Raw genomic sequence first — 12,184 nt, 5'->3', positions numbered from 1 at the left:
AGTATGTTTAATTAACTCGGATGAGGTATAGTTTACATACAGTGAATTATTTCAAGTATATAATTGGTTGGGTTTTGACCAGTTATTTTTGATATGGAATTTTACATCCAAGTCAGGGTATTTGCTCACTTTGTTTAAATTCTTAAAAATTGCCACAATTTAATTTCACTTATACCTCACTTTAGCTCCTTGATATATATGTTAACTTTTATGGATCGGAGATAGATTATGGTAGTTTTGAAGGGGCAGTTTAGGATGAAATAACTAAATAGTGTTAAGATATTATGACAACAATGCAAGGCTTATTTTTTAAGCTTGTTGTACTTTATTGTACTTTTTTCCCCATTTGTTTTTATATTGTATCCTTTAAAAACTAGGTGTACATTTTGTAAGAGTACACCTATGTACATATGTGTAATTTATAATTGATAAACACTACATTACTCTAATTATAATCATGGGAAAAGACCTCTTAGCATCTCTTTATTTCCTGTTTTTTATGGTCTCTAAATCTCTGCTTGGGTTTTGGTGGAATAATTAACATTATCACATTTCTGTGGTCATTTGTCTATTTTTTTGTTGTTACATGCATTAAAAAGTTATTGAGGAGGAAGTACCAATCTTTTTAAAAAATTAATTTGGGTAGCCCAAATGTTTTAAAAGCTTGTATATACTTTAATGTTAGATTTAATTTTAAAACTTAGATGTGATTTTTATTTTTAGTATGGCATTTTTTCGCTGCTAAATTCTGGAGAAATTAGCATAATTTAATTGAGCCTTTGTTGACATTGAGAAATTCTGAGTTTGGCTGATGGAGAATATTAGTCACACCTCAGTGTAAATATTTTAGAAGCTTCAGAATTCCAGAAGATACCATGTACATTTTTAAAATAAGTTGAAAAAAATTCCTGTGTTCTGTGTATTGGTTTTTCAATTTGTCATTCCTGATTTATAACAGCATATGTCTTCCTGACTTGGTTATTGCCTTAAAAACATTCTGTATCCACTCCTTAATGCCTTATCTCTCAATTTTTATTTAAGCTGGGAAGAAAGGCGAACTGCCTCTGGAAGAATCCAGTATCTAAACCACATAACAAGAACCACACAGTGGGAACGCCCAACACGGTGAGAACATACGGGGATCTTCCCATGGTTGTGCTATTTGCCTTCCTGAGGTCGTCTGTTTATCTGTCAGCTTTACCAGATTTCCTCTCTTGGTTTATACTGCTCAGGATCAGTAGATCTTACAGCAAGTGCCATTATTTTCAAAAAGTAATTTTCAATAAAGATTGTTTAGCAGGTCATCCTGTTATTGTATCTCTAGGGCCTGTGATGGTACTTAATAAGTATTATTAAATGAGTTAATAAATTGAGAAGTCATCTTGTTTCTGAGACACAAATTTTTGAGTTATTTGTTATTGAATGGCTATAAAAGAATCTATGTACAGGATCTCCATTTGTTTAGTCATGTAGGGATATGATTATATTATTATATTATATCTAGTAAGGTCTGTGATCAGAATAAGAACCCAGATGCTCTAAGACCATATGAAGGGCACCTAACTTAGAGTGGGGAGCAAGGGGATGGTAGAAATTGCACAGGAAAACTCTGAAGAAGGAAACTTTCTGAACAAAATCCGGGAGAATGTTAGAATTTAACCAGGTGGGGGAATGTGGTGAAAAGGGTGAATAGTGGTAACAGCTCTCAAATGGTTATATGCCAGGACTGTGCTCAGCGTTTGCACTGTAACAGGGAATGAGGCGGAAGGGCCTTCATGGGGCTTAATGTATATAGAGACATGAGGATATAAGATAACTTTTGGAAATTCCAAGAAAGTACTTTTTAAAGTAACTGTTCATGAATAGGATAGATGGCTGAATTTCCTTTTTGCTTTTAAAGTCAGAACAAAGTTTATGTGCCACTTCTAGTCAGTGTTTGTTTTGCCCTCTGCCCCCTTTTCCTAAGCAGGACTGGCACCAGACATAGAACATCAAATAGTTCTGTAAGCTATACCTACTTTTATTTAAATTAAATATTAAATTTATTAAATCACAGTTTTCCCTTTTATGATTCTCAGGTAAAAGCTTAGTTCATGTGGGCATTTTAAAATATGCTTATCTGAGAGTTGTATTTTTAGTATTAAACTGCCAAGGATTCTACTGAAGTCAGAGAACTCATTTTTATTGTGTCTGAGTGGAAATGAATGTGTACCTGTGTCAGTGCTTTAGTGAGGTTCATTTCCTTCTGACTCCTTTAACTGATGAGATTGACTTCAGTTTCCACCAGTATAAAGTTGATTGTGATTGTAAATGTTAAGAATTAACTCTCAGGCCACCTGGCTGACTCAGTCTGATAAGTGTCTAACTTCGGCTCAGGTCATGAGCTCACAGTTCGTGGGTTTGAGCCCCATGTCAGGGCCTGTCCTGACAGCTTAGAGCCTGGAGCCTGGCTCTGGAGATTCTGTGTCTCCCTCTCTGTTCCTCCCCTGCTCTTGCCCTCTATCAAACTAAACAAACACTTAAAAAAACTAGCTCTTGATTATCCTCTTATATTTTGAATGACCTACCACTATACTGGAAGTTCTCTAAAGAGTCACATCATCTTCAGAGATGAGAGAGAACCAGTGAGCAGTGCTTGGCATATATAGATGCCAGATACATATGCCAAGCACTGTTCTAGGTGCCGGAGGTATATATTGTGGGAAACGAACGAGGCAGACTTTCTTCTCTCAGTAAATATTCTAGTAAGGGAAAACAAACAAGGATGCCGATAAAAAAAAAAAAAAGATCAAATAATTGCTCTGCTGAGAAAGTAGGGTAATGTACTTATCAAATGCCTGGATTGAAGGTCAGGAAAGACCTCTCAGATGACAGGAGGGAGCCTGTCTCCCTAGGGAGAATAGGAGAAAAAGGCTTTTGAGGTAGGAGGAAGGGCTTCTGGACAGCACTAAAGGTAAATGGATCTTGGCAAGTTCAGGGAACAGGAAGAATGTCCAGAAGCAGAGTGAGAGGAAGGTGGGAAGTCACGTCTGAGAGGTAGGCTGAGGCTAAGTCAAGTAATGCTTTGTAAACTAGTACTCACATCTGTAAATATATGTGGATTTTGTATAAAATGTAATTAAAATCAGTATAAAATGATTTAAATAATTGACAATCTGCTTTATCACATGCGTGTGTCTGTACTTAGAGGCGTCAGGCTTTTAGCCGAGTTCTTGAAACATTCTGTTTGCACTGACCCCTCCCTTGCCTTGTGACTGCTCCTGCAGTACAGACATTGTCTAGAGAGCCCCACTTTTGATGCTGCCCTTGAGTAACTTTTTTCCCTGTTACTTTTCAATAGACCAGCATCTGAATATTCTAGTCCTGGCAGACCTCTTAGCTGCTTTGTTGACGAGAACACTCCAATTAGTGGAACAAATGGTGCAACGTGTGGACAGTCTTCAGATCCCAGGCTGGCCGAGAGGAGAGTCCGGTCACAACGACATAGAAACTACATGAGCAGGACACATTTACACACTCCTCCAGACCTACCAGAAGGCTATGGTATGACTAGCAGGGGAAGAAATAAAGTGTGATTTACTGATTTCAGCTTACTAAGAAAGCCAGAAAAATCAGCTGTAAAGAAGTTATTAATTTGGGTTTAGGGTTCTGCATGCAAATAAATGTGTAAAACTTCCCAGTCTGAAAAGACTTTGAAGTGGTAGAGGCTGGCCTGACCAGTGGTTTGACTTGGGCTAGTCATTTAACCTCAGCCCTTTTGTACTTACTTTATAATGAAGTGAGGTGAGTGACACCTTTCCTGGTCACAAAGCTATTGTGAAGAGCACACTGAACAATGTGGGATTACTTTGCAAATAGGCCCTATATAAAGGTAAGATGGTATAGTTGTTGGTAATGATAATCTGAAGACAGACCTGGAGTGTTTTCTAGACCTGCGTTTTTAGAAGTAACTTCAGAAGCATGTTTCTGATGGTATCTGTATATTTGTGTTGTCTATAATTTTGGATTATCTGAATGATTTGAGTTGTAAATAATTTAGTCACTTCTGTGTGTATAATTATTATAATCTTATATAATTTCCTAAATTATAGAATTTCATGTGGAAGATAACTTGAATCTTCTAGTTGAATACAGAAGTTCCTAAATTAATCACAACTTGTGAATGTTCTTGTAGATACTATGAACTTGACTTTTCCTTTCTTGCTGAAAGCTAACCAAAATAATTACATCCTTGCCCTCTCAACAGCCTGTAGATAAACCATTCTGGGCTGATGGTGACCCCTAACGACCAACATTGGGAATCGCCTGATATAACTTGTATTTTATTGTCTTCTACCATGTGTTTTAAACTGTTCTGCAAATGCATAATTCCAGCTTTACTTTTTAAATCTATTTAACACTTTAATTAAAAAAAAAATAATTGGTCCACTAACTGTGCTGTCCCGCACAGGTTAATAACCCAGGTAGCACAGTGATGAGAGCATGGGCTTGGGAGACCGACAGACCTGGCTTTGCCACAGATGAGTTGTGTGACATTGTGCACATTAATTTCTCTGAGCCTCAATTTACCTTCCATAAAATGGGGAAATTAATAGTCCATAGTTCTAACCATGTGGGTTTGTTGCAAAAAAAGAGGGGTGATTCCATGTGAAGTGCCTGACAGTGTCCAGCACAGGTAGCACTTCGTAAACCCTGGCTGCTGTTATTAATGTTCAGACCCTAGAATAAAGTATCTTCTATCATTTCTCTGTAATTGAGATTAAAAGGCAAGCTGTTTGGAGTGGGGGTGGTTATATTTTTATTATACTTGTATGATTTGGATCAAAAACAAATTTTGTACCACTAAAACCTAGGAATAAAGTGGGCACCAGTGCTGAAATATTTGCACCTGTCCTCTATCACCAATCTTAAATATTTTTTATGTTTATAATTTTAAGAAGCATAAACTTTAAATATTATCAGTTGTTTCACCATTTTATATGTTAGAATTTTTCATTCGATTTTGTTTGTAGACAAGTAATTCTATTGCTTAAAAACACAAACACTAAAAACCTCTGTTGAAGAGACTCTTCAGCACATGCGTCCTCTTTGCCCTGGCTTCCTTGCCCTCTTCCTGAGAGCTCAGAGTTCATTTCGCCTTTGACCTTTTTCTCCCCAGAGTGCATGCCTGTTCTTTTAGTCCTTCTCTTTTTAACTTGCTTATTTTTGTACCTTTGTCTACTTTTGACTATAGAATGTCTTTTCTAGTGGAGTATTCCACCTTTTTGCCTTTGAGTCTAAATGTAGTCTTGAGAATAAACCTCTCTCAAGAAAAGAAAAGACGTAAGTTTTATACATAAGGTATAAAAAAGGAGTAATAAACAAGTATTACCAGCCTGCAGACCCTTTCAAAGTTTTTGCAAGTCCTGTCAGCATCTCTCCACAGTTGGTTAGCCTCTTCCTCTGAGCTTTCTTTTGTTCCCCTTTGTTCTTTGCTCCACTTTAAGACAAATAAAAGACTATTTCGTCATGTTTGTTTTGTTTAAATATTGGTACGGTGACAATCTTGTTTTCTGTTTTCCATAGCAACATGTTTAGTCTTTGAGCCATGTTGTGAATTTGTTGGCTTTTAGGTAGCTTGCCTCTGGCCCTCATCACCGTTTCTAAGCTTGTTTCTAGGAGAAAATGTATTGAGTTGAGAAAAAAGTGGCGATATAGTAAATTGGTAATTTGAAGAATTTATTAATATAATTCTGTTATGTATAGCTGTCTTTCATTTGGACATTCTGAATATGTTTTTATTAGTATTTCTTAATTTTACAGAACAGAGGACAACACAGCAAGGTCAGGTGTATTTCTTACATACTCAGACTGGTGTGAGCACGTGGCATGATCCAAGAGTGCCTAGGTAAGAGTCAATCCACATACTCTGCACACCGCTGGATACCTGTTTTATCTAGGATTTCTTTGATTATTTAATCAAAGGTTTATGTAAAAGGCTGTTTGTGACAGTCATTTCAGTTAACATTTAGTGGAAAACCTTTCGTGTTTCTCTGGAGTCCCGTGCCAAGGCCCCGCCCCTAACCAGTCCCCAGTCCTTCTGCCCTCTCACCCTTAAAAAAAGTCACAGTGGAAACATGGGTCTTCGTGAGTTTGAAAATTGATGTGGAGAATAATATAAACCTTAAAAACCTACACCGCCCCCCCCCCCATTTTTTTAAAGGGTAGCAAATTTATATTTTTATTTCTGGTTAGACTTTTAAAATTTATTATTTTTTTTACTGTTTATTTTTGAGATAGACAAAGCACAAGTGGAGGAGGGGCAGAGAGGGTGAGAGAGACACAGAATCTGAAGCTGTCAGCACAGAGCCCACGTGGGGCTCAAACTCATGAATTGTGAGAATATGACCTGAGCTGAAGTCAGATGCTTAACCTACTGAGCCCCCCAGGTGCCCTGGTTAAGCTTCTTAAAAAAGGTTTATTTAATCTAACCTAATATGAGAATATTCAATGTTCTTTTATGTATTCCTTAGTCAAATTTTGTTTTAATGTATAATGGAAACTAATTAAATTTTATTGAAAAAAATTTTTAATGTTTATTTTCGAGAGAGAGGCAGAGCGTGAGTTGGGAGAGGCAGAGAAAGACACACTCACAGAATCCGAAGCAGGCTCCAGGCTCTGAACTGTCAGCACAGAGCCTGATGCAGGGCTGAAACTCATGAACCATTAGATCATGACCTGAGCCATGACCATGACCTTACCTGACTGAGCCACCCAGATGCCCCCAATTTTTTTATTTGAGTTTTATTTATTTTTGAGAGAGAATGTGTGTGAGCAGGAGAAGGGAAGGAAAAGGGAGAGAGAAGATCCCAAAAAGACTCTATACTCAGTGTGGAGCCAGACACAGGGCTGTCCTACAACTGTGAGATCATGACCTGAGCTGAAATCAAGTTGGACGCTAACTGAGCCACACAGGCACCCCTTATTTATTTATTTACTTAAAACTTTTGTCACCCCCTTTTTTTGCATCAATTGGTACTATCATGATTTTTCTTTTGTAATCTGTTAATATGACTGATTATGTTGATCAATTTTCAAATATTGAACCATTCTTGCACCCTTGGAAAAAACCTCATTTGGTCATGGTGTCTCATGAATTACATTTCTTTTAAATACCAGAATTTGTACATTTAAACTGTAGGCATGGTTGAATGCATTTGCTAACCAAAATGTCAGCCAGCTTTTAACTAAAGATGGAATGACACACAAATCAATTTTTGAAAGTTAGCATAACATTTGATACATCTTGGTATCAAATAAGTTTTCAAACACTATTTAGCCCTTTTGAGTTATTTTCTAATGAACAGATGCAAAGTGTCAAGTTCAGTTGAAGCTGCAAAAATATGTTGAGTTCTAAATCAGTTGGGTATGCTGCACATACACCTTTGTGAGATGAAGATATTCTATATTTTAAGTGCAACATTCCCCTTCTCCAAAAAAAAAAAAAAGACATATGGAGGGTCAAGAGATCTTTTTCTGCCTAAATTTATACTCAGAGTTCTACTTGTCAAGAGTCATGTATTTGAATCAAAAACAGATGTGACTAGCTGATCTTGGATTGCTTTGATATTCTGTATTTACAGTTGACCCTCACAATGCAGGGGTTAGGGGCACCGACCACCCGCACAGTTGAAAATCTGTGTGTAACTTTTCACTTTCCCAAAACTTTGCTAAATAGCCCACTGTTGACCATCAGCCTTACTGAAAACATAAACGTTTGATTGACACATATTTTGTATGCTGTATGTATTACATATGTATTCTTAAACTACAGAAAAAATGTTAAAGAAATCATAGGGAAGAGAAAACACAGAGTAAGTAGTGTACTGTAAAAAAAATCTGCATATAAGTGGACCTGCATATTTTAAACCTGTATTATTCAAGGATTAACTGGTATTTATAAATGAAGCTATTATAATGTAAATGTTTTACTTTGTGATACAGCTTAATTAGAATCTTTCTAGGTGGCAACCAAGGAATGTGCTCTATCATTAATCTATCAAGGTTGTCATTTCTGTGTCTTGATAATAAAAACAGTTTAAAAAATAATGGGGAGGAATTTTCATTTTATTAATAAGCTCACTGAAGAAAAGTCAAAGGGCCTAACTTTGAGAAACAAGTTTTCTTATATAAGTTATGAAAAGAAGTGTTTTGGAGTATGGATATAAAAACATATGTCAATAATGAGCTTTTCCATAAAGTAATTTAAATTCATTGGTAGGAAATGTATAGAAGAAAAATGATCTTTTTTTTTTAACTAAATGATTTACAGTAGTGAGAAAGTTGATCTTGTGGGCTATCTGTTGAAAGTATGTAAGCTGACCTCAGAGGTTGAGAGAGATTTGGGGACCAGTGTTGGTAATGTTCCTTATTCCTAAGGACACATGTCAGCTTTTCATTAATGAGTAAAGGATTTCTATAAAGGTTTGAGAATATTTTGTATTGAGTATTGAATAGTGACTTTATAAAATACTGCTCTGGATTGTTTTTCTTTAGTCTCTATATTATAAATTGTTACTATAAAAATGTGTATCATATCTTTTGTTTTGGAGGATCCTTTAAGTAAATATGCCTTTTGTCTGGACTTCTTTTATCAAAGCAGGCAGTGATGATTTAGAATATATTAAAGGGGCACCTGGGTGGCTCAGTTGGTTAAGCATCCAGCTTTGGCTCAGGTCATGATCTCATGGTTCGTGGGTTCAAGCCCCGCATCAGGCTCTGTGCAGGCTCTGAGCTGTCAGCACGGAGCCTGCAGACTGCTTTAGAGTCTGTATCTCCCTCTCTCTCTGACCCTCTCCTGCTTGCACTGCCTCTCTCTGTCTCTCAAAAATAAATAAATAAACATTAAAAAAATAGAATATATTAAAATATCTTTACTGTTCAAAGATATTTATAAAGTAGTATAACTCATGCACTTTTATTTAAAGTTACCCAGTAAACTTAGATTTATCTGAGAAGTCCCATTTCATCATCTTTTGCATTTCCTTTAAAACAGTGATTAATGCCTTGTTCATTACACTGCACATGATGTAGGCTTACAGTCCAGATCTGTATTTTTATGGCTGCGTAACATTCCATTTTTCTTGAATCATTTCCCGATTAGACATAAAGATTGCTTCTAGTTAGTTTCCTGCTCTTTTAATCCATTCTTTAGAGCTCTCCCATGTATAATTATGGATTTATAAAATTCTGAGTGAAGTGAGTATATAATTTTCATTTTATATCATTTGGTTTATACCAAATTCTGCATTATATCAAAAGAATTAATCATTCTTTGGTTTTAGTAATCACTTTATATTTCTAAAGTTTCCATTAAAGAGTCCATGTGTTTAATTATTCCCTTTAAGTTTATTTTATTTATTTTGAGAGAGAAAGAGAAAGAGTATGTGTGAGAGAGGGGCAGAGAGAGAGGGAGAGACAGAATCCCAAGCAGGCTGTACACTGTTAGCATGGAGCCTGACACGGGGCTTGATCTCACGAATGTGAGATCATGACCTGAGTGGAACACCAGTCAGATGCTTAACTGACAACCACCCAGTCGCCCCAGCCATTAAGAAAAATTATTAAATGTTGTATAGCATGGCCATTTGGTTTGATCTCTGATGGTACTTAGGGATCTAATTCTGCAGTTTATTGTTTTCCACTCACTCTTAATCATCATGACTTTTCTTTCAGGAGTGCATGATGATCTTTGTGAGTTTGTTTGATTTTAATTGGTTGGAGTTCTGTGGACCTAAAGTGGGAGTTGAAGTTTTCCTGGACTCATTTCGTCTTTCCTTTGAGTTCTCAATGTAGTAGGGAAGTTCCAGATTTTCTTTTCCAAACTTGCTGCTGGCCTGGGACTGAGTTTCCCAGTTAACAACTCCTCTCTGGCAGCCGTACCCCGCCCCCGCTGTTGGTACCAGCTCCAGCTCAAGCCACCTTTTTTTTTTTTTTTTTTTTTTTTTTAATTTGAGGAGGATCCTTGAAACTTTTCCTCTCTTCTATTTGGAGACTAGCAATGTTTTTTTTTAAGCCTCAGTTTGTAGCAGAAGAGTCTCTTGGAGCATCTATAAGCACAAGTCAGATCACTGTTGCAACAAATGTATGGGTGCTTATGTGTGTCTGCCATTATGTTTCACATAACCAATAAGAGGTTACTTCAGGAAAAATCTTTTTCTAGTTTAACCTTAAAAGATTGTTTTGATGAGATTTATCAGTATAATTATCCGTCACAGTTTAAGTTTACGTTAGACATGTTTTAAGCTTAGCCTTTAAGGTCCTGTAAGTCTTTGTCTACATACAGTAGTAGTTTAAGAATGTGTGATACAGTAACAATGGTCTTTGATCCATTAAAAGTCATTTTACTTTTTTCACTGTAGTAGTAATAGAGCATTCTTCCATAGGGGTCGTAAACAGGTCTTCATTCACTAGCTTTATAGCTTTTTAAATTCAAAATGGAGCAGTTTTCCTTTAAAATATATACCGTCATTATTTTCAGAATCTCTAAATAACATTTCCAGTTTTGTTTTGTTAGAAATTAATATGGAATGAACATTTGTTTACACAAATTTAATGGTGTAATAAAAAAAATAATTGAAGGGAGATTTTAGAAAACATTTCATTCCTTCTATCACTGACATTTGTAAAAGAATATTTTGTCAGACAAGTATTGAAGTACAGTTTATGTTGGCAAATGTGATTGCTTTTATATTAATTTGAAATCTGTATTGCATTAAGGCCCAGGAATGAACTTAATAAAAATGTAGGCTATGTGATAAGTTCCTGAGCCATTTATGAATTGGGTTTTGAATATGCAAGTTTGTTAAACCATTGGGAATTACAGATCCTAGCCGAACATCTCAGGTTTCTGGAACAATACATTTTCTCAGACTTCATGGAATTGTTCTGTGTCATTTACACTTGCTTGGCTCAGCAGGCCCAGCAATGAGGTATTTTTTATTTTATATTTGTTTTTGCAGGGATCTTAGCAACATCAATTGTGAAGAGCTTGGGCCATTGCCTCCTGGATGGGAGATCCGTAATACTGCAACAGGCAGAGTTTATTTCGTTGACCATAACAACAGAACAACACAATTTACAGATCCTCGGCTCTCTGCTAACTTGCATTTAGTTTTAAAGTAAGTTTTTGAAACAATACATGTTAAAATGCAAGCCTGAACAAGAGAAGACTGAAGGTGCTTTTTGTAATGTGATAGAATGTTGCTTTCTTCAATTGTAAGTTACTTGTGTTGGACAGAATTTTATGAGGATATGACAAGTTTTACTCTGATACAGAAACATTTTAACCCCACTGTACTTAAGTAGGAACGGTCCTGAAGCATTAAGGAAAGGGCATATATCCAAGGTGCACATAGCACACTTGAAGAGACAGGATGCTCTCTGGGGGTGATGTTTTTTATCTTTTCCCTGAGTGCATCAGACACAACTCCAGGATAGCTGAATCCATCCCAGGGGTTTTTTTATGCCTTTGTTTATTAAAAAAAAAAAGTTTTAAGTTTATTTATTTATTTTGAGAGAGAAAACAAGAGCATGCCATGAGCAGGGGAGGAGTGGAGAGAGGGAGAGAGAGAATCCTAGTGTAGAGCCTGATGTGGGGCTTGAAGCCACAAACTCTCAGATCATGACCTGAGCTGAAGTCAAGAGTTGGATGCTTAATCTACTGAGCCACCCAGGCACCCCCATCCCAGGTATCTTTAAAATCACCGTATTGAAATGTAACTGACATACAATAAATTGTACATATTTCAAGTGTACCATTCAAGATTTGACACACCTGTGAAACCATCACCACAACATAGATTGTGAGCATATCCACCATCCTCCAGAATTCCCTCGTGCTTCGTAAGCCCCCCACCTATAGGGCTGCCGTCACAAAACATCACATGCTGAGTGGGTTTAAAACAACAGAAATGCAAACATATGGTTTCTGTCCTTCGCTGCCTGACTTATTTCACTCAGCATGACACTCTCAAGGTCCATCCACTTTCCTACGAATGGCCATATGTCATTCCCTCTCATTGCCATGTAGTACTCCATTGTGTATATATACCACATCTTCTTGATCCACTCCTCAGGTGATGGGCATTTAGGCTCTTTCCATGTTTGGGCTATTGTTGACAGTGCTGCTATGAACATTGGGGTA

At 36.7% G+C, this 12,184-nt stretch overlaps 1 protein-coding gene across 1 annotated transcript in view; it reads left to right on the top strand.

Annotated features, from left to right (window-relative positions):
* SMURF2 (SMAD specific E3 ubiquitin protein ligase 2) overlaps positions 1-12,184 on the top strand; it is a 67,008-nt gene that overhangs the window by 32,360 nt on the left and 22,464 nt on the right. Inside the window, exons 7-10 of the mRNA XM_029927071.1 lie at positions 1,042-1,125; positions 3,341-3,543; positions 5,803-5,887; positions 11,001-11,159. Coding sequence (XP_029782931.1) covers positions 1,042-1,125; positions 3,341-3,543; positions 5,803-5,887; positions 11,001-11,159 — 531 coding nt within the window. The remainder of the gene's footprint in view (positions 1-1,041; positions 1,126-3,340; positions 3,544-5,802; positions 5,888-11,000; positions 11,160-12,184) is intronic.

Source organism: Suricata suricatta, chromosome 17 (assembly GCF_006229205.1).
Source record: "Suricata suricatta isolate VVHF042 chromosome 17, meerkat_22Aug2017_6uvM2_HiC, whole genome shotgun sequence".
NCBI classification, from domain to species: Eukaryota; Metazoa; Chordata; class Mammalia; order Carnivora; family Herpestidae; genus Suricata; species Suricata suricatta.
This window is presented reverse-complemented; position numbering and strand designations above follow the sequence as displayed.